At 43.1% G+C, this 22,844-nt stretch overlaps 2 protein-coding genes across 5 annotated transcripts; both read left to right on the top strand.

Moving 5' to 3' along the window:
* Positions 1-228: 228 nt before the first annotated feature.
* On the top strand, positions 229-8,582 carry LOC121553903 (tetraspanin-1). 2 transcript variants are annotated; one of them, XM_041867280.2, is made up of 8 exons: positions 229-342; positions 2,495-2,575; positions 3,341-3,556; positions 5,323-5,397; positions 5,618-5,725; positions 5,954-6,088; positions 6,337-6,429; positions 8,216-8,582. In XM_041867280.2, the coding sequence occupies exons 1-8, from the start codon at positions 244-246 to the stop codon at positions 8,267-8,269; spliced, it is 861 nt and encodes a 286-aa protein (XP_041723214.1). In that variant the 5' UTR covers positions 229-243; the 3' UTR covers positions 8,270-8,582. The 2 variants fall into 2 exon arrangements, with proteins under 2 accessions (XP_041723214.1, XP_041723217.1); XM_041867283.2 differs by having other exon boundaries at positions 262-342; positions 2,500-2,575.
* A 791-nt stretch (positions 8,583-9,373) lies between these two features.
* Positions 9,374-18,573, top strand: dand5 (DAN domain family, member 5). Of its 3 annotated transcripts, none has more exons than XM_041867329.2 (9): positions 9,374-9,835; positions 10,126-10,234; positions 10,706-10,903; positions 12,054-12,128; positions 12,564-12,671; positions 13,338-13,493; positions 13,816-13,899; positions 17,032-17,568; positions 17,783-18,573. In XM_041867329.2, exons 2-9 carry the CDS (start codon positions 10,166-10,168, stop codon positions 18,074-18,076), a joined length of 1,521 nt encoding a protein of 506 aa, XP_041723263.2. In that variant the 5' UTR covers positions 9,374-9,835; positions 10,126-10,165; the 3' UTR covers positions 18,077-18,573. The 3 variants fall into 3 exon arrangements, with proteins under 3 accessions (XP_041723263.2, XP_041723265.2, XP_041723264.2); XM_041867331.2 differs by having other exon boundaries at positions 17,122-17,568; XM_041867330.2 differs by having other exon boundaries at positions 9,374-9,765.
* Positions 18,574-22,844: the final 4,271 nt, after the last annotated feature.

The following is a 22,844-nucleotide window of genomic DNA, read 5'->3' on the forward strand; positions in this document are numbered from 1 at the left end:
GTGAGAGAGTGCAATACCACATGTTTGAATGAAAGGTAGTTTGAAATACTTTTTGTCTTCTTGAGGTTCAATAGATTCTGAAGAGGAATAAGTGACAAAAGTGCAGCAATAATTTGTGTAGTTGTGTTTTTCACCCTCTAGAATGTGTGTGTGTTTTTCACCTCGGTAGGACTTTAGCCTCCAGGAAGTTGTCCTAAACTAGAAACCAATCAGTGGTGCTTTGGTCAATTACTCCCTCCCCTCATGTGTGTGTCAGACCTGTGGGAGAGAATAAAGGGTCAGATAGAGACTTGTTGGGACAAACACTCCTCTCAGACCTCAACAGTCATCACCTCAGCACAGGTAAGAGACTCAATTATCCTACTCCACTTAAAGTAATCCACTATACACAAACTTGAATGATACAATAGTACTTGTCTGATGTACTAGATAAAAAACACTTCATGAAAACCAGTACTTCAGTAAATAAACTAATACTCAATTTAATACATTTTGTGACAGGTTGCATTTGCATCCAATATGCAACAGAAAGTCAGATCGCAGACATCCAGAGAAGTCGTTCTATTTAACTGATACATTGTATTTAAAAAAAATTAAGAAATGTGTCTTCTGTTAGAAGGAAGATGAATTTTGGGATTAATAAATAACTTATTAGCATGAATCCGGTTGCTTCTGTCCGAAGATCCTGTATCTAAGGGGAGAACTTTGCCCAATGAAAGACTGGTTCACATTAAAGTTCTAACAGACATGAGATCAAATGGCAACATATTAATGACTTGTTAAAATGTTGATGGTGCTGCTGCATTCTCATACCCTAGTCGTGTGACTAGAGGGAAACCGAGACTCCTGGCCTGGGATGGTGCTGTTGATAAATCACATTTAGGGCCAGTTTCATAGACAGAGATTAAGCCTAGACCGGAACATGCTTTTTAGTCCAGCACTAGACTTAATCATTGTCCGGGAAATTCACCCTTTGTTTTAAAAACATTAACTCAGGTAGCATTCTGCCTCTCAATCTTGTTATATCTTTCCTGGTCACGGGGACGTTTATGGCCCTGTGGGTACCAGGTGAAAGTTGTCAAAGTAAATAAAGACAGTGACTGATAAACAGCAATAAGGAACAACCTGGTCATGATGGTCATAAAAACTAGGCTTGGTTTCATCCAGTGACACTTCTCCAGTTCACTGGAAGCCAGCAAGCTACTAGAGAAGAGGGCATAAACAAATACTGTATCAACATAACAATTCTAAACTATATGTCTGTGTGCCTTATGGAGTACAAAAAATGTATGCACTCACTAACTGTAAGTCGCTCTGGATAAGAGCATCTGCTAAATGACTAAAATGTAAAAAAAAAATGTAAATGTATTTACTATGATACTAAAGTACACACCAAAAAACTAGGCTTGGTCTCGTCCAGTGACACTTTTTCAATTCCCACGAAGCCCACAAGCTACTGGAGAAAAGGACCATAAAGATATTATGGGTCTTGATAGCTAAGTCTGTATCTCATGGAGGTGTTTTCTATGCTACTGAAGGTCAGTGACTGTCAGGAACATTCCGATAAGACTAATCGACTGTTCCAGTAATACCAATGGCTGTAAAATACCTCTAGTAATAAATAATCAATCAACTCTGAGTGCATCCCAAATGGCCCTTTATTCCCTATTTAGTGCACTACTTTTGACCAAGGGACTACTTTTGACAGTTATCTGCCCAGTAGCTCCGACTTCAAGTAAAGAGATGGACTGGTACTATCTTGCAAGGTGTGAAAGCCGTGTTACCAGTCTAAGGGTTTTTGAGGGATGTGGGACTGACAGTTGAAATAAAGAAGTTAGCGTCATGAAGATGTTGTGATTGGTAAGTCTTCTTAGAATTTGACTGGCAAACACAACATGGGCACATAGTAGAATACACAGTTTTACAAAATGTAAACGTAGTTGTCTTTTCTGATTGTTAATTTCAACCACAAACCCAGTTTATTGCTACATGAAAACAAATAAAATGCTATATTTAGACAGCATTGCTTTCGCCCCATAACCGTCTCTTTCTCCCTGGTTAATGTGTAACTAAAATGGACGCTGGCGTGGAGGCCCTATGCCATTGTAACATGATTCAGACAAGCCTGGTTTAACATCCTGTGATCTTGTAACCAGACAGGTTGGCTGTCTAGTTACAACACTACAATTGTATGAACATACACACACACACACACTGGCCTGAAACCATAGCTGACTACGTATTCTGTATGTCCAAGTGTATCTCCTAAACCAGGACTGCCCAACCCTGCTCCTGGAGAGCCACAGTCCTGTAGGTTTTTGCTCCAACCCTAACCTAGCACACCTGATTCTAATAATTAGCAGGTTGATAAGATGAATCAGGTTAGTAACACCTGGGGTTGGAGCGAAAACCTACAGAAGGGTAGCTCTCCAGGAACAGGGCTGGGCAACCCTGTCCCTAAACTCACTGTTGAAGTTTTGTTTTGTTGTTCAAGAGAAGGAAACAACAGACGGTGAAGATGTGTTGCTCCGGGTTTCTCAAGATTATGATGTTCATCTTCAATGGAGCCATCTTTGTAAGTTTAAACCTTTATTCAGCTAACATTCAATAATCCCCCCTCCCCATCTCCTATATTCCATCTCTATACTAACATCAAAACAGTCTAGAGAAAGCATATTATGCTAAAAACAGAAGCTATTATATTCACTTGAAGGCTCTGAATTAAGTTGTCACTTCCCCTGTCCTCTGTATCACTCGGAACATGTAGATGTCCACACAACCGCCATTTTGAACCCAAGCCTCCTGACCTGTTAGGGTTAATAACCCCTTAGATATTTTCAAGGTCATTCAGGTTTTTCAGAGAGCGAACAGGATAAGAAAGTGCACTTCAGAACAACAATGTGTCACATCCAAGTTCCACAGTGACCATAAATGAGTCATATCTTTGTGAGGATAGATTTGTGTACTGAGGAAAACTTTACCTATATACTCTATCTGGTTATAATATTTCCCAGAATTAATATTGCTTGTCATTTTTAGTCACAGTAGATGAATAACCTGCCTTGTCATACTTGCTAATTACTGTGGGTTTGGGATTTACATTTTTTATTTTTGTTTAAAGGTAATGGTTGCGTAGATTACCACATTTTGTATGATGTTGACAACACTTTCCCCACTTATACTCAGCTTTTCTCCACGATGCATTCTTATGATATGCTTTGGAGTTTTCACAGAGTATTGAAAGTATACTCCCTGTGCTCTTCATCAACATTGTCCCAAACACTAAATCTACCCCCTCCCCCTATTTCTCCTCTTTCTCTCTCCCTGTTGTGTGTATCAGTTGGCGGGTGTGGCCATCCTGGCGGTGGGGGTGTGGGTGAAGGTGGACAGTGGCTCTCTACTGGGCGTGTTAGACAACATTGAGGATGCCCCAGCAGAACTGGGCCAGCTGGCTAACGTGGCCTACCTGCTCATTGGGGTTGGAGTTGTCCTGCTGATCATGGGCTTCCTAGGGTGCTGTGGAGCCATGAAGGAGTCCAGGTGTATGCTGATGCTGGTGAGTCACCTTTGACCATTGAACATAAATATTCATAAATTGATTTAATACAAATACCAACTTGACTTTTACTCTGTTTATTTTTGAATTTACATACTGGTATGGAAAGATTCATTCAATATTTGTTCCTTTTTTTCTTCTCCTCCTTTTATTGATGATGATAAAGAACTGGAAAGAAACAAAATGGCGACAGACAAGCATACAGTGACCCATTTACCAAGCAAAAGGTAATGGGTCAAAACTATCACTATGACATTAGGTCAAAAGTCTATAAATATGTAATTGTGTACCCTACCGGTCAAAAGTTTTAGAACACTTACTCATTCAATGGTTTTTCTTTATTTTTACTATTTTCTACATTGTAGAATAATAGTGAAGACATCAAAACTATGAAATAACACATTTGGAATAATGTAGTAACCAACAAAGTGTTAAACAAATCAAAAATATTTTATATTTGAGATTCTTCAAATATCCACCCTTTGCCTTGATGACAGCTTTGCACACTCTTGGCATTCTCTCAACCAGCTTCACCTGGAATGATTTTCCAACAGTCTTGAAGGAGTTCCCACATATGCTGAGCACTTGTTGGCTGCTTTTCCTTCACTCTGCAGTCATCCCAAACCATCTCAATTTGGTTGAGGTCGGGGGATTGTGGAGGCCAGGTCATCTGATGCAGCACTCCATCACTCTCCTTCTTGGTCAAATAGCCCTTACACAGCCTGGAGGTGTGTTGGGTCATTGTCCTGTTGAAAAACAAATGATAGTCCCACTAAGCCCAAACCAGATGGGATGGCGTATCGCTGCAGAATGCTGTGGTAGCCATGCTGGTTAAGTGTGCCTTGAATTCTAAATAAATCACAGACAGCGTCATCAGCAAAGCGCACCCACACCATAACAACCTCCTTCTCCATACTTTACGGTGGGAAATACACATGCAGAGATCATCCGTTCACCCACACCGCCGCATCTCACAAAGTCACGGCGGTTGGAACCAAAAAATCTCCAATTTGGACTCCAGACCAAAGGACAAATTTCCACTGGTCTAATGTCCATTGCTCGTGTTTCTTGGCCCAAGCAAGTCTCTTCTTCTTATTGGTGTCCTTTAGTAGTGGTTTATTTGCAGCAATTCGACCATGAAGGCTTGATTCACAGTCTCCTCTGAACAGTTGATGTTGATGTCTGTTACTTGAACTCTGTGAAGCATTTATTTGGGCTGCAATTTCTGAGGCTGGTAACGCTAATTAACTTATCCTCTGAAGCAGAGGTAACTCTCGGTCTTCCATTCCTGTGGCGGTCCTCATGTGAGCCAGTTTCATAATAGCGCTTGATGGTTTTTGCGACTGCACTTGAAGAAACTTTCAAAGTTCTAGAAATGTTCAGAATTGACTGACCTTCATGTCTTAAAGTCATGATGGACTGTCATTTCTCTTTGCTTATTTGAGCTGTTCTTGCCATAATCTGGACTTGGTCTTTTACCAAATAGGGCTATCTTGACCTTTGACATAATGTCATAGTGATAGTTTTGACCCATTATCTTTTGCTTGGTAATTGGTCACTGTATGCTTGCCTGTCGCCATTTTTATTCTTGCCAGTTATTTATCATCCTGATCACAAAATGATGTTGTATGTTGATAGCCAATACAATTATATTTATAGAATTTTGACCTTTGACCTGATGTCATATTGGTCATAGTTTTGACCCCTTTTAAAAATGTTTTTAAATCAAACCCTTAACCATTGTATGCTTGTCTGTTCCTTTCCAGTTCTTTATCATCATCCTGATCATATTCATTGCAGAGGTGGCTGGGTGCATTCTGGTCCTAGTCTTCCAACCACTGGTAGGTAGCTATTAACACGGGCCCTGGTCAAAAGCAGTGCACTAATTAGTAAATAGGGTGAACGTTTGAAACTTTATTTGGCTATGCTGGTGGTGGTTTTGTTCATGTTGGCAGATGAAAACAGTTTTTATACAGTTATAAATCACATTGCCTAATGTTGGGACAGTAAAGCTTTTATGAATTTGTGGAAATGAGTTTGTGTTCTGTTTGTATGTTTTAGGCTAAGGAAATTCTTGAGGACCTTAGTGAGAAGGTTGTTGCCAGCATTAAAAACGACTATGGGAATGATGGGAGCCTGACTTCACTATGGAATGGCACCATGGAACAGGTATACTTCATTCATTCATTCATACTACTATATTAAGTAGTGAATTTATTGCCACTATGCCAGTGGATGTTATTAGCTCACATTTGTATACTCAAGAAATACATATGTTCTTATACAGATTATTTACAGGTTTCAGAGAAGGCAGTGGTGCTTTGCTAAGCTAGTTGCTTACTGTGTTCTGTAGATGCTACCATGTAATAATGATTTGTCTCTGTGCTTCCCTCCTAGTTCAAGTGCTGTGGATTCCGCAATTACACAGACTTCGATGGATCTCCCTTTCAAGGGAACCCAATTATCTCTGTTTACCCACTCACATGTTGCAAGAACACTGCCACTTGCATGGAACCAGCTGCGGAGTCTTCGGTACAGATATCTAGTAATACAGTACAGGGTCATCCTATGTGCTTTGTTTAGATCAGGAGTGTTTCCTTACACTGGTACCTGACCAGGTAAAACTCTGGGTCCTTGGACTTGACCATTCTTGGTGGGGTCACGAAAAACTCCTTCCCCTGGCTAGGTTTGACATTTAATAGCCTGTGTTTGTGTGTTTTTAATCAATGAATCCCCTATCTACATCTAATTGTAATACTGTAGTACTGTTTCTTCCCCAGGAAGTCATTGGCTGCTTTAATATGTTGCTGAACCTGATCGAGGACAACGCTGTCATCATTGGAGCTGTGGGACTGGGCATCGCTGCTCTTGAGGTACAGTACCTGTTACAATACTATCTGCATCCCAAATACCATCCTATAGCATCCTATTCCCTACATACAGTGCCTTCGGAAAGTATTCAGACCCCTTGACTTTTTCCACATTTTGTTACGTTACAGCCTTATTCTAAAATGGATTTTTTTTTAATCCCCCCTCATCAATCTACACACAATACCCCATAATGACAAAGCCAAAACAGGTTTTTAGAAATGTTTGCTAAATTATTATTATTTTTAAACGGATAACATATTTACATCATTATTCAACCCTTTACTCAGTACTTTGTTGAAGCACCTTTGGCAGCGATTACAGCATAGAGTATTCTTGGGTATGACGCTACAAGCTTGGCACACCTGTATTTGGGGAGTTTCTCCCATTCTTCTTTGCAGATCCTCTCAAACTCTATCAGGTTAGATGGGGAGCGTTGCTGCACAGCTATTTGCAGGTCTCTCCAGAGATGTTCGATCGGGTTCAAGTCCGGGCTCTGGCTGGGCCACTCAAGGACATTCAGAGACTTGTCCCAAAGCTACTCCTGCGTTGTCTTGGCTGTGTGCTTAGGGTGAACCTTCGCCCAAGTCTGAGGTCCTGAGCGCTCTGGAGCAGGTTTTCATCAAGGATCTCTCTGTACTTTGCTCCGTTCATCTTTGTCTCGATCCTGACTAGTCTCCCAGTCCCTGCCGCTGAAAAAACATCCCCACAGCATGATGCTGCCACCACCATGCTTCACCGTAGGGATGGTGCCAGGTTTCCTCCAGACGTGACGCTTGGCATTCAGGCCAAAGAGTTCAATCTTGGTTTCATCAGACCAGAGAATCTTGTTTCTCATGGTCTGAGAGTCGTTTAGGTGCCTTTTGGCAAACTCCAAGTGGGCTGTCGTGCCTTTTACTGAGGAGTGGCTTCCGTCTGGTCACTCTCTACCATAAAGGCCTGATTGGTGGAGTGCTGCAGAGATGGTTGTCCTTCTGGAAGGTTCTCCCATCTCCACAGAGGAACTGTAGAGCTCTGTCAGTGACCATCGGGTTCTTGGTCACTGCCCTGACCAAGGCCCTTCTCCCCCGATTCCTCAGTTTGGCCGGGCGGCCAGCTCTAGGAAGAGTCTTGGTGGTTCCAAACTTCTTCCATTTAAGAATAATGGAGGCCACTGTGTTCTTGGGGATCTTCAATGCTGCAGACATTTTTTGGTACCCTTTCCCAGATCTGTGCCTCGACACAATCCTGTCTCTGAGCTCTACGGACAATTCCTTCGACCTCATGGCTTGGTTTTTGCTCTGACATGCACTGTCAACTGTGGGACCTTATATAGACAGGTGGGTGCCTTTCCAAATCATGTCCAATCAATTGAATTTACCATAGGTGGACGCCAATCAAGTTGTAGAAACATTTCAAGGATGATTAATGGAAACAGGATGCACCTGAGCTCAATTTCGAGCAAAGGGTCTGAATACTTATGTAAATAAGATATTTCTGTTTTTTATTTTTAATACATTTGCAAACATTTCTAAAAAATCTGTTTTCGCTTTGTTATTATGGGGTATTGTGTTTAGATTGCTGAGATTTTATTTAATCAATTTTAGAATAATGTGGAAAAAGTCAAGGGGTCTGAATACTTTCGAAGGCACTGTAGTTCACAACGTTTGACCAGAGCCCTATGGGCCCTGTTCATGAGTAGTGCACTATAAAGGTAATAGAATGCCATTTGGGCCCTAGTCAACAGTAGTAGTGCCATTTGGAACGTAACTATTATATTGTGTTAACACTTGTGACCTGTCATCGTTTCAGATTGCTGCCATGGTGGTGTCAATGGTTCTCTACCAACAGATTGGTAACAAATAGCACTGACATCCATGACTATCAATCAGCTCCATGGTATATCAACAATATCTGTGCACATATACTGTATAGAGCCTACTGTACGCATTCAGTTCATATTTTATGATGTTTAAATTAGATTCCTTTATCTCTGTATCCTTATTTGTTTCTTGCACAAGCTGAAAACTTTACATGAATGTATGACGTTTTGTGTTGAGAAAAGTGATTGCTGTAACTGGCAAGACATTTGATTTGTTTTTTGTTGTTATTACTTCAGCTGTCTTGAATGGAATGAGTGTCTCTTTTTGTACATATAAATATTGAAGTTTAGAAATTACCACATAACATTTGACTTGTTTTATTTCTTGTTCTATTCTTTACCAGGAAATTATTAAAATGTTCTTATTTGCAATAGTTTCTAAATCATATTTACCTAAAGTTGGTATCTACTAGGCTACTCTTTTTAAAACCCTGCTGAAGACGATACTTTTATAAAGATACTTTTAATGTATGATTTTTAATGAATTATTTTAATTAGCAATTTATTTGTCATTATCCTTCCTCCTGTCTTTGTTTCTTTGTTAGTACTTTTATTTTATGATATGAAGCACTTTTACCTGTATTATAATATAAATAATAATAATATGCCATTTAGCAGACGCTTTTATCCAAAGTGACTTACAGTCATGCGTACATACATTTTTGTGTATGGGTGGTCCCGGGGATCGAACCCACTACCTTGGCGTTACAAGTGCCGTGCTCTACCAGCTGAGCTACAGAGGACCACATTGACAGCCTGGACTCATAGACTAGACATAACATAGTAAATGTAAATCCGGGAAATGCAAATTAGTATGATATGTTACTTTTGGTATGGTTACATAAGACAGATGGTTAATTAAATGAAAGCAGAGTGATTGGCTGGGTGGCCGTATAAGGCGAACGTCTAGCAACCCAAAGGTTGCGGGTTTGAACCTCATCACGGACAACTTTAGCTAATTAGTAACTTTTCAACTACTTGCTACTTTGCAACCCCTTTCCCCTAACCCTTTTAGCTAACCCTAACCTTAACCATTTTCCTAACCTTAACCCTTTAATTTAACTCCTAAACTTAACCCTAATCCCTAGCCTAGCTAACATTAGCCACCTAGCTAGAATTCGTAACATATCATACGTTTGGCGAATTCGTAACATATTGTACAGTTTTCAAATTTTTAACATATAATACGATTTGTAATTCGTAACATAGCATACAATGGGTTTGGACATCCTCAATACATACCATACAAAACGTAACATATCATACTATATAGAGTGCCTCAGATTTACATACAGAATAATACGAAATGCTCTGAAACCAGGTTGGTATTGAAAAGCACAATATAAATAAAGTTATTGTTATCTACATTGTATCCTCAGCTACATCCATTGTTACGAAATGTTAATCGTGACACCTCTGATTATGACCTCATGACCCAGACCTGCGTTGCCCTTGGAAACGGGTGCGCATTGACATGAAGGTTCGTGCTCGTGCCACTGTCAAAAGAACATACCTATAGCAAGTTAGCGTGTCAGCTGGCCTACAAAAAGGTAATTGAGAATGCAAGTGCTATTGACGGATTTGTCAATTATTGAACAGCAAATAAGGAATTTCATAAGTTTTAGCTTTGCCTTTGGCCAATTTATTCTTCTTCTGGTCATTATTAAAGCAAGGGTGATACAGTATCTAGCTAACGTCTAGATAACTAGCAAAAAATGCAAATTTGTACAAATGAATATGAAATATCCATGCCTGTAGTAGCTAGTTATTGAAAGTATTGAAAACGACCAGATCGTAAGTCTATGAGAAAAATGTTAAACTGTATGTATGGTTTCCATAGATTGAACCATTCGGTTCATGACATTACAGCGCAGTCAGCCATGTCCAGACTACATCACCTGTATGGCCTGTTGAGGTACCTGATGATGCTACTCAGTGGCATCATATTTGTAAGTGTACCGCATTTTTGTATGCTTTTGTAATATATATATTTTTTATATATCTGTAGATTATACCATAAGAGACTATTAGGCTGGACCTCAATCAGATCCGCACTGCAGAACGATTACATTCGCTACTACGTGTAGGTTGGAGTGAAAGTTTGATATAATCATCAGACATCAGAGAATCTCCATTGAAACAGCTTTTTAGTTCAAGACTATGCTTAATCTGTTCCAGGAAACTGGCCTACGTGTTACAGATGGTATGCTCAGGATAGTCCACCGTTTTAAATTCAATACAGTTTAGTTGAGGCCCTGCAATCATTTCAGAATCTAGTATGAACAACTCTTAGCTCGCATCTACAATAAATGATGGGGAAAACACGATAATGATGATAAATGCATCAATATGATCAATCTCATGTTAATTCACCCAATGAGTACATCCAATGTCTATGGTCCATCTCTTCCCCCATCCAGGTGAGTGGCCTTGTGCTGTTTGGCCTGGGTGTGTGGATCAGGTATGGTGCGGCCACCTTTGTCCAGGTGATGGGCTCTTTTTCAGCACAGCTGGTGACCATCAGCTATGTGTGTATGTGCCTGGGGGCCATCCTGTCTCTGCTGGGGTTCATTGGCTGCTACGGGGCCTGGAGCGAGAACCGCTGCCTCATCATGCTGGTAAGAGACCGTGAATCCCAGACCACCCCCTCGCACCTACCAACTCGCTCTGAGGGCCCTCTGTTGCTGTCGAAACGGATCAATAAACCCTTTAACTTCGGGACACACTCGTGACTTGAATGAGGCAATTCATGTTCCACTTTTAAATCATAAAACAAGCATGACATTCAAATTCCCCTTGTCGTTTCTAAAGATATAAACCTCAGTAACAGTATAACTTGGGGGGGGGGTGATACTATATAGGGAATGGGGTGCCATTTGGGGCTCAGTCTAGAAGGGAGTTGGGTCGCTCTTTGTGGAGTGTAGTCTACATAAAGGCTTGGTATTGGTTGCGAGTCTGTTAGAAGGAGCCATTTTGGCCTACTTATGTGGTTGTTGTGTAGTGTAGTCTATAGGCTTGTTTCTCAAACCTCTCCTCGGGGACCCCCAGATGTTTCACAATTTTATTGTAGCCCTGAGCTAGTAAACCTGGGCCACGTTCAGTTGTCAAACGTTGCAGATAGTAATGCCATAAATAGAGCCAACATGATTCCTTGTTCTACATGTCGGAGAGGCATGTTTGTTCTACGTAACATATTTCTATCTGAACATTCCAAAATGTTGTGTCCTGAACGGGCCCTGGATTTAAGTAGTCAAGGGCTTGATTATTACTTGAATCAGGTGTTCTAGGCAAGTTCTGAAATGGTTCAAATACATGAAACGGCTGGGGGTCCCCACGGAGAGATTTGATGAAGGTTGCTCCATAGTCTTTGTCTAGTCCACTTAAAGAGATTGAACGGGATCTTAAGCACTTACAAATCCGTAACGTATCGTACGAATTGGATTTGCTAACATAGTGTAAGAATTGCATGATTTTTTTAAAATATTTTTTTTAGGACGTAGCATATCATACGAAATGGATGATGTACACAATTGTGCATGATTTTCCCGGACCCGTTTTGGCTCGTGAGCACAACTTTCAAAACTACTGGCTGAAATTATACAAAACATCTGTAGCGTCACTTTAATTTGTACACTAGAGGGTCATAGGTCACTGGTCACAGGAGAGCAGGAAGTGGGGATGCACCGGTATAGAGAGTATACAGTTATTGTCCTGCTCACCTTTGGAACTATGATATGGTTGATTCTAACCCTCTCCTTGTTCTGACAGTATTTCATCATTGTGTCCATGATGTTTGCGGCTGAGGTTACCGGAGTTATTTTCATCTTGGTGTACAAAGATCTGGTAAGCACAGACGATCCACTCTCATGCCCTCACTGTCTCAACTGTAACAACCCTACTGTACAAAACACAGATTATCCACTCACCCTCACTGTTTAAACTGTAAAGAAGATACTGTACAAAGCACAGACGATCCACATGGACCCTATCCTCACTGTCTAAACTGCAACAAAGATACTGTATTTAGCACAGATGATCTAGTCACTCTCACCATCTAAACTGCAACAAAGATACTGTAAAGTACAAAAGAGACTGTATTTAGCACAGATGACCTACTCACGCTCACTGTCTAAACTGCAACAAAGAAACTCTACAAAGCACAGATAGTATACTCACAGCCTTACTGTCTGAACTGCTACAAAGATGCTGTAAAGTTGTCTTGGTTTAATTAACAGTCAAGCACTGGGGTAAATGATTGGGTTACTTCCTGTGTTTCAGGTGGAGGTTACGATTCGTGGAGCCAGTAAGGACTCTTTACGGATGTCCTATATGGGACCGACGGCTGCAGACCCCATATCAACAGCCTGGAACACCATCATGGTCCATGTGAGTGGGCTATGTGAACTCTGACCTTAAAGGGGCAATCAGCAGTTGCTACATTCATTTTTGGACTTTAATGATATGTACCCATTGATTCTTGAAGTATATAATTTATAAATGCCTCATGAGCTTAGTTCAACTGTCGTACCCCATCAGAACCCAAAATATACTGTAAGCTTATTTCATTCCAATGTTTGTTAACAAAGTAAATGTAAACAAACACTGTATAGCCTCAAAACATGGTTAAAACTATCATTTTTATATCATGGATGGTCAGTCCTTGCATCCATAGCTCTGTCTATGAACTTGAGAGTGGTAACATTTCTCCAGCCCCATCCCTCAGCTTTTTACCGAAACGGGTGGGGAGAACGGGTTATTGTTTTTACTGCTGATTGCCGCTTTAATACCAGTAGGATCTACCATATCCTGGGTCTATCATTCCACTCCTTGCCTCTCCTTGTCATGCCAAACTTTGGCATATGACATGGACTACAAGGAATGGAATTTTTGCACAAAACAGGTCTGGTTTTCAGGCTAGATCTGCCATTCTTTACTGTACATGTGCAAAAGCTCCGGAAGAAACATGTAAGCCCATCGAAATTGTCAATGGGAACCAATAGAAGCCCACCTGTTTCACTGTCTCAACACTCTGCCTTTCTCTACTGTGTGCAGTACAAGTGCTGTGGCTTTGACAACTCCACGGCTGACTTCAAGAACTCTGTGTTCAGTGCTAACACTGGCCTGCTGTACCCCAAGACGTGCTGTGTTGACCTGACGAGCACCGCCTGCGACGGCCTCGACACCACCCAGGGCCTGATACACCCAAAGGTAGGGTACACTTTTCCACATGAATAAGCCGAGCCAAACCAAGCTGTACCGAGCTGGCCTGGTTACGCATCCACCATAGCTGGAACGACTCTGACCCTTTTCACACTATCGTGTTGACCCATGTCAAACTGTGCTGGTTTAGATATTTTCTTAATGTGTTTGTCCTTTTCAGCACGGTTCCAGCAACTATGGTGGATGTAGTAGTGAGAAAAGCCATTACTGCTTTGTCCATTTCTAAGGGCCAAATCCTAACTTGGGTAGTGGCCATGTCTTGTGAAGAAACAGATGGTAACGGCCTCTTTATCTATCTGTCGATCACCAGAGCTGCATTACCAAACTGATCAATGTGATCCAGGACCAGAGCGTCATCTTTGGCTCCACCGCTTCTGGCATCTGTGTCATGGAGGTAAGTGTCCTTTGAGATTTGCCCAAACATATGTGGTGAGAGTTGCCCAAACTTGTATGGTTAGAGTTGCCCAAACTTATATGGTGAGAATTGCCCAAACTTATATAGTGAGAGTTGGCTAAACATATATGGTGAGAGTTGCCCAAACGTATATGGGAACAGCATGACTAGAGGGTAGAGACATTTCCATTGTGGTCACCATCTTGTAAGTAAGGGCCCATAGGACTCTGATCAAAGGTAGTGCACCATGTACAGTAGGGAATATAGTGCCATTTGGGATGCAGACTTAGTCTTATCTGCCTTGGCATCCACTATTGAAATGACTCCATTCATGACACTGTCCTTCTGAGAGAGAGAGACTCTACAACCACTAACACCACCTCCACACAAATGAACTGAAACGTTAACTTAGCCCAAAGTTAGACTTTTGTGTTAAAACGTAGTTGTGTGTGTGTGTGCGCTCGCGCGACGCAAACAACACCATTACAACATGAATGAACTGTCAGCAAAGCCGACTAAACCATTTCGTCAGACAGAGTCTAAGTTCGAGATATACTGTAGTTTCCCTCCCGTGGCATGTGGTGTGTGTTCATGACGCCTCAATGTGTTTCCCATGGCCTAATGTGTGTGTTTTTTGTTGTGTGTGTGTTACAGTTGGCGTCCATGATGGTGTCAGTAGTGTTGTTCGTCAGACTAGGTAACACCTTTTATTAGACCAGCAGCAACACAGAGAACAGAGCCTGACCCAGGCAGGGTAGTCCAACCAGACCAGAGACAACAGCATAATAAATGGGACTTGCAAATGAAGCCGCCTTGTCAGTAGACTGTGGTTATTGTGGTGCTTAGGGTCTGCTTAGGGTTTATGGTAGATCTGTATGTGAATTTATGATGAATAGCAGTCTAGTGAACAGGAAAAACGCTTTGACAACTACTCCCTCCTGTGGAATATGTCTGAAGTGTCAGAGGCAGTATCACAGTATCCTGGTCAGTCACCGGTCTGGGAACATTAAGTACCATTGAGTTATAATAATAATAATATATGCCATTTAGCAGACGCTTTCATCCAAAGGGACTAACAGCAGTGCGTGCATACATTTTTGTAATCCGTAACAGTCACTTCACTCAGTAACAGTAATTCTAAACTTCACTTGGTCAGTTGTCTAACAGATAGAACCTGCCTATGGGAAAGTGGTAGAATGGGGGTGAGGATGGGAAAGTGGTAGAATGGGGGTGAGGATGGGAAAGTGGTAGAATGGGGGTGAGGATGGGAAAGTGGTAGAATGGGGGTGAGGATGGGAAAGTGGTAGAATGGGGGTGAGGATGGGAAAGTGGTAGAAAGGGGGGTGAGGATGGGAAAGTGGTAGAATGGGGGGTGAGGATGGGAAAGTTCTAGAATGGGGGTGAGGATGGGAAAGTGGTAGAATGGGGGGTGAGGATGGGAAAGTGGTAGAATGGGGGTGAGGATGGGAAAGTGGTAGAATGGGGGTGAGGATGGGAAAGTGGTAGAATGGGGGTGAGGATGGGAAAGTGGTAGAATGGGGGTGAGGATGGGAAAGTGGTAGAATGGGGGTGAGGATGGGAAAGTGGTAGAATGGGGGTGAGGATGGGAAAGTTCTAGAATGGGGGTGAGGATGGGAAAGTGGTAGAATGGGGGGTGAGGATGGGAAAGTGGTAGAATGGGGGTGAGGATGGGAAAGTTCTAGAATGGGGGTGAGGATGGGAAAGTGGTAGAATGGGGGTGAGGATGGGAAAGTGGTAGAATGGGGGTGAGGATGGGAAAGTGGTAGAATGGGGGTGAGGATGGGAAAGTGGTAGAATGGGGGTGAGGATGGGAAAGTGGTAGAATGGGGGTGAGGATGGGAAAGTGGTAGAATGGGGGGTGAGGATGGGAAAGTGGTAGAATGGGGGTGAGGATGGGAAAGTGGTAGAATGGGGGTGAGGATGGGAAAGTGGTAGAATGGGGGTGAGGATGGGAAAGTGGTAGAATGGGGGGTGAGGATGGGAAAGTGGTAGAAAGGGGGGTGAGGATGGGAAAGTGGTAGAATGGGGGTGAGGATGGGAAAGTGGTAGAATGGGGGTGAGGATGGGAAAGTGGTAGAATGGGGGTGAGGATGGGAAAGTGGTAGAATGGGGGTGAGGATGGGAAAGTGGTAGAATGGGGGTGAGGATGGGAAAGTGGTAGAATGGGGGTGAGGATGGGAAAGTGGTAGAATGGGGGTGAGGATGGGAAAGTGGTAGAATGGGGGTGAGGATGGGAAAGTGGTAGAATGGGGGTGAGGATGGGAAAGTGGTAGAATGGGGGTGTGGATGGGAAAGTGAATGTGTCAATTAACACCGAGCCTGTCCATGGGAACTCCTAGCAGGGTTCTAGAACTCCAGACAGCCAATGACTGATCAGGTCATGGGTGAGTGAACACAGGACTCTAATGGTATTATGACGGGCCATAACAAGGGAGCTGGGCTTTTTATCCTCGGAACATAAACCCATTATGACTTTACCACCACATGTAATGAAAGCCCCTTGTTTGGCTAGGTATTATTCTCAGTTGATACGGGGTACCTCTCAAACTCACATCCTCAGAGTCTAGCAAAACTCAATAGGACTACTTCAAATGTTGGAACCACCTTTCAAACACCCACCTGTAATAAACTGAAACCCTTTGAAGTTGGAAATGTCAATGGATCTTATACGACCCAGCAGGTGTAGTTCAGTCCTTGGGCGGTTCTTGATGTTTAAAGAAATATGTTTTTATTGTATTATGTCATGTTCTATGTTTTGTGTTGATCCCAGGAAGAGTAGCTGCTGCTTCAGCAACTGCTAATTGGGATCCTAATAAAATCCTAAATACTAGGTGTGATATACCGACCATTAGCATGGGAATTATGACACCTTCCAAGAGGTGAAGGCTGGGTTGGTTGGTCGGTCCTTATAAAAGGCTGCCACCAACTCCAGTGTCTCATAGCCCAGACTGACAGCAAGGTCTCCATTTGGAACCTTGAACCACTCAAATATAGACAACCAATTGATTATTGATTTATTTGCTGGCGAATAATTAGGTTTTTCTGAAATCTGGAACGAAATATCTAAGATTTTCTTCACATTTGTATATGTGATTTTCTATTTTTTTTGAGGAAAAAATGACTTTCTTCATCAACTTTGTGTTTTTGTCCACATTTGCTGCCGTGGCTTTGGCACTTCCATTCCCTCACAACTCCATCAAGAGTGTTCCGAAGATGGGCGCGAGCCGGGACTTTGAATCATCCGGTAACGGTCCAGTCGATGAACAGAAGCCTATCCGGGGAACGGTCAAAGTAGTCAAATTTAACCCCAATAATCTGGGTCAGTCGGGTCTTTTTAGACGAGGTGGGATTTTCCCCCGAGGCGCACCCGGTCCGAGAATGCCTTTCCCGGCCTTCTTGTCCATGGGACGTCCTGGCCCTCCTGCGCTCCCTGCCAAAGCAGCTACGGTGCCTCTGCATCCACTGTCACACCTGCACCCCGACGGTCAGGGCGATGGTGGGGTGGGTATGAAGAAGAGGCAGGGATTTGAGATGTGGCAGAGGGCCATGGATAAGAACGACCACAGTAAGACCATGTCCATGTCGTTGCCCCTCAGTCTGAAGGACTCTGCCAACAAACAGAGCTGCGCCGCCGTGCCTTTTACTCAGGTGAGTCAAACCTTTCAATTTTGGTTAACAATGACAAAGATGGTGTAGGCCAGTAGAGTACAGTAGGCTTAATGTTTAATCAAATGATTAGCCTAAATTAGAAAGTTAAAAGGGAGAAATGTTTTATAAGTAGGGCCTAATGCTTGAACCATCAAAATACGAAATGTTTAATGCTAGTCCAATTTAAAAAAAAAAAGATATCTTCCATGTACAGCGGATAACGTCCGAGGGCTGCGACACGGTGACGGTCCACAACAAACTGTGCTTCGGTCAATGCAGTTCGCTGTTCGTCCCGTCTGGTTGGGAGTCCGCCAGGCTGACCGGTGCAGGGGGACACCGCCGTGCGCCCTGTTCCCGCTGCGCTCCATCCAAGGCCCACACAGTGACCGTGCCTCTGCGCTGTGGGATGGAGGTGCGGGAGAAGCGCGTGATGGTGGTGGAAGAATGCAAGTGTGAGACTGGCCGAGAGGAGGGGAATATTGAGGCTGGGGCCTCCATGCACTTGTAACTGAAGAGACTCTAGTTTAAGGGTGACATTTTCCTAGTGCAAAAGCACTGTGCCAATTACAAAACCTACACTGCGAGATTATAATGAGGTTTACAGTATTTTTTTGCAGTGCGAAAGTATCGCCCTAAATGCTCGTTTCCCGTCTCACAGCACCTGCTCTAGCCTATTTTGATGACTTACATTTTACATTTGAGTCATTTAGCAGACGACTTGAGACAGTAAATATAATTTATATTGTGATGTCAGATATGGACATTGATTATGTGTATTGTATGTGTGAGTCTGAATTTCTAATTCAGAGAAAAAACGATTTGGAGGCAAATGTCACCAATGATTGTTGACAAGTGACTAACATTTTTTGTCATGCACATTTCTGTTCAACCTTATGGCAGAATGAGTCGTCCACACCGGACAGTGTAATAATGTTGAATAACTTGTTTAGATTCATCTGAACTGAACTGCATTTTGTTTTTGTGAAATAAAAATGTCTATCTATTTTTGGCCTATCACTTGGTTTTTACCCTTGATGCGCTTTGATTCACGCAAGATAATCTACATAGACAAACATGGGGAAAACATTTAGTATTCCAGTAGTATCAGCCTCCATGTTTTATTAAAACGTTTTAGTGCAGTTTCACCACACTCCAGTTACATCTGAAAGCACTGAACTGCCAAAATGCCGCCCTATTTCCTATTTAGTGCACTGTGGTCATAAGTAGTGCACTATATAGGGGATAGGGTGCCATTTGGGAGGCAGAGCTGGTGTGTGTACAGCATTGAACATGGGTACTTTAGAGGAACAAACAGAGGTAATTGTTTCAGCATGAGACACTGCAGTATGTATAAGGCATCTTGTCTCTTTCTCCCCTGGCTCTTTCACTGTGGTGGGAAATCATCTTCTCATCCTTAAAGCCACAATCTGGAGTTTGTGTTTCAGCAAAAACGGTGGCCCCGCCCCACAACTTGGTTTGGTATTAAGCTGAGGGATAATGTAACCACTCTAAAATTCAAATCTGTTATACCAAAGATAATTTAAGGTTATACTGAGCTTATGAGGCATTTATAAGTTACATTCCTCAAGAATCAATGGGTGTATCATTAGTTGAAATGACCATTGAACAGTGTCCCAGATCTCAGACTGTAGCTTTTAAACCTGTAGATGCACTTGAGTGTTTTCAGTTAGCGGCCTAAAACAAGTATTATTCATTTATTTCCTGGAACCTGTGCATGTGTGAGTGCATGTGTGTGTGTGTGCGTGCATGCATGGATATGCGCGCATGTGTGTTTGTGTGTGTGTGTGCGTGCATGTGTGTTTGTGCGTGCATGTGTGTGTGTGTGTGCCTGGTAAAATGAACTCATCCCACACATCCATACATTCCCAGCGGAATATAAAGGAGGCTCTTCTTTACATCGTGTAGCCTTGGCAAGCTGTCAATAACACCGCTAACTTACTTACTCACACCAATTTGCATTCAGTGTTTTATAAAGCTACGGGGGATGCTTGCGTTGATTGAGGCCCGTGGATTTAGACCTACATTTGCATTTGCAAAGGGTTGATGACTATATTTCCACAAAAGAGTTTGACGAGAATAATATTTGCTCTGGACTTAACATATAGAATCAAATTAGGGGGTCTGGTTAGTAAGGAGGTGAAGGTCTGGGCTGTTGTTATTTCCCATCTCTGTAGAGTGGGGAGGTGACGAGGGTAAACTAACATATCCTGTCAGAGTTGTCTGAGCTCTGAGTTCTACATCTCAATCATCCATCTGACGTGCTATTGATCAAGACTGACTGGCTGGATATTCCAAGCAGACTGAATCCAAGTATGTTGAATGTTTTGCTTGCGTCATTTACATAATGATGAAAGGGAAGTCATCTCAGCCTATAGTGGGGGTCATACAGTATATACTGGGAAGTGCTGAGTGATCTTGAGATTGAGATCTCATAAGAAAAAAGCTTCATATGTCTTCCCCTTCTCCTCCTCACATTCCATGTGACTCGTCTTCCTTCCTCTCTTCTCTGGAGGGAGAGGGGGAGAGGGGGGGAGAGATAGAAGAGAGGTAAGGGGGAGTGTGATGGAAACACAGGAGGAACACTAGAGTGTAGAGGGGGAGAGAGAGAGAAAGGGTACAGGATGGAGGAGGGGGGTCGGGGGCGATTGGAACAAACAAGGAGCACTAGAGTGCGCCCACTTAGCGAGACAGATGTCAGCCCTCTTGCATTGTGGGAGCTTCGTCGAGCACTCCTGCGTTTTTAAAGATGGCCTGGTTCCCATGGCGAGGGAGGGAGGGAATAGGGGCAGAGTGACGACGATGTGGGGGGGCTTATTCGTATTTTGGCGTGGGCACGACGACGCTGCCAAGTTCAACGCCTTGGGGATCCGATCATCGTCATGGCGGGTCGCTAAGTGGCCTAGTTAACGCCAGAAGACAAACAATGAGCCTTACATTGTTCACACTTTCTTCAGGGGTCCCAGAGTTTAGTAGGGAGATTCGAAGCGAAGTGATCACAGTTCAAGTGCTCCGTGCAATTAGAATAGATTAGAATAGGTTCATTGTCCCCATTTTAGAGTCAGCGATTAGAAACCCATTCCGTTTGCATTTGTGGTCATTTATACTGAACAGAAATATAAACGCAACATGTAAAGTGTTAGTCTCATGTTTCATGAGCTGAAATAAAATATCCCAGAAATGTTGCATATGCACAAAAAGCTTATTTCTCTAAAATGTTGTGCACAAATTTGTTTACATCACTGTTAGTGAGCATTTCTCCTTTGCCAATATAATCCATCCATCTGACAAGTGTGGCATATCAAAAAGCTGATTAAACAGCATGATCATTACTCAGGTGCACCTCGTGCTGGGGACAATAAAAGGCCACTCTGAAATGTGCAGTTTTGTCACACAACACAATGCCACAGATGTCTCAAGTTTTGAGGGAGCGTGCAGTTAGCATGCTGACTGCAGGTAAGTCCACCAGAGCTGTTGCCAGAGAATTGAATGTTAATTTCTCTACCATAAGCCGCCTCCAACGTTGTTTTAGAGAATGTAGTACGTCCAACCGGCCTTACAATCGCAGACCACGTGTAACCACGCCAGCCCAGGACCATGGGTACCATGGTACCATGGGTGGGCCTGGGAGGGCATAGGCCCACCCACTTGGGGGCCAGGACCTGCCAGTTTTTCCCTCAGTTTCATATACTCCTCAGTTTCATCAGGTGTCCGGGTGGCTGGTATCAGACTATCCCGCAGGTGAAGAAGCCGGATGTGGAGGTCCTGGGCTGGCGTGGTTACACGTGGTCTGCGATTGTAAGGCCGGTTGGACGTACTACATTCTCTAAAACAACGTTGGAGGCGGCTTATGGTAGAGAAATTAACATTCAATTCTCTGGCAACAGCTCTGGTGGACATACCTGCAGTCACCCTGCCCATTCATGTAAAATCCATAGATTAGGGCCTAATGAATTTATTTCAATTGACTGATAGACTGATGTAACTCAGTAAAATCATTGAAATTGTTGCATGTGCATTTTTATATATATTTGTTCATTGATTGTAAATCTCACTGTGTACCTTACTGAATATTGGTGGGTAATTACGTCACCGCTCAGTTATCCCATCTAAATGAATTAACCAGAACCACCAAGCAAACCAGGCCTGTGATCTTTGACCTGACTATCTTGGCCCTCAGAGGCCTTCGGAGCAACCAGTTTTATCGGTAGCTAGACCTACTCATCCCCACGTCTCTGAGCTATGTGGTGGGTTCTGCTCGTTCAGAACTCAGACAGTGGGGCTAATTGAAAGGCTCTGGGTGGCATGGCAGAGGACCGGACATTCCCCAAACGCCTGAGGCTTTCCTGGGCTTTACATGCTGAAATGCCAGGCTAGAGGAGAGTTGCTAGATCCTGGGCAATAAGCGATAGCTGGTAGGATAGCTGGCCTTTACACCAATACAGTGGTAGCTACATTCTATGGCACTAACCACAGGAGCAGCTGGGCAGGGAGACAGTGCCCGGGGGCTGTGCCAGCTTGCCGGGTGCTGTGTGGGGGGAGGGGGAGGGGGGATAGAGATGGATGTAGCCGGGGGGTGGGGACAATAATGAGGTGGACTTGGCGATGCCAGCAATGGTGCCAGTCTGCCAGTCAATAAAACTTATTTCACAATTAGTGGGGCAAAGAGATTCGCTATGGATAGTATTATTCTTCATAATCGTTCATTGTCAATTGAAATCCTCTCACTGCTAATAGTATCAAGCTGAGATTGAAGACTCCCTCTGATTGTGAGTCAATAGAAAGAGAAGGGTTCATTCATAGATACTAGCATGGGCCAGGGCCTAGTGGGTCTTACTGTGTCAGATAACATTCTCAAACCATGGATTCATCCCAAATGGCACCCTATTCCACATGTAGTGCACTACTTTTGACCAAGGCCCATAGGGTGGGCCCTGGTCAAAAGTAGTGCACAAATATAGTGCGCCATTTGGGACACAACCACCATGTTCCTGGACAGGTGACCACTCCTTCATATCCAGTGGAACTGGGGTGTAGGATAGAATAGAATCAGTATTTGGGATGACGTCAGTCGGCTGTTCGGGAGCTGCCATTGTCCCCCTGTCTCTCCCTCTCCTTCCTTCCCAGTGTGTGTGTGATAATAATGATGCTGTCATTATGGTGGCAGGTGCAGGGCTGTGTGAGCTGCAGGTGACATCTCTCGTCGTTCCCTTAATGATTCCAATTAACATAATCAAGACCTGGCAGGGCGAAGAGAA

Source organism: Coregonus clupeaformis, chromosome 20 (assembly GCF_020615455.1).
Source record: "Coregonus clupeaformis isolate EN_2021a chromosome 20, ASM2061545v1, whole genome shotgun sequence".
Taxonomy (NCBI): Eukaryota; Metazoa; Chordata; class Actinopteri; order Salmoniformes; family Salmonidae; genus Coregonus; species Coregonus clupeaformis.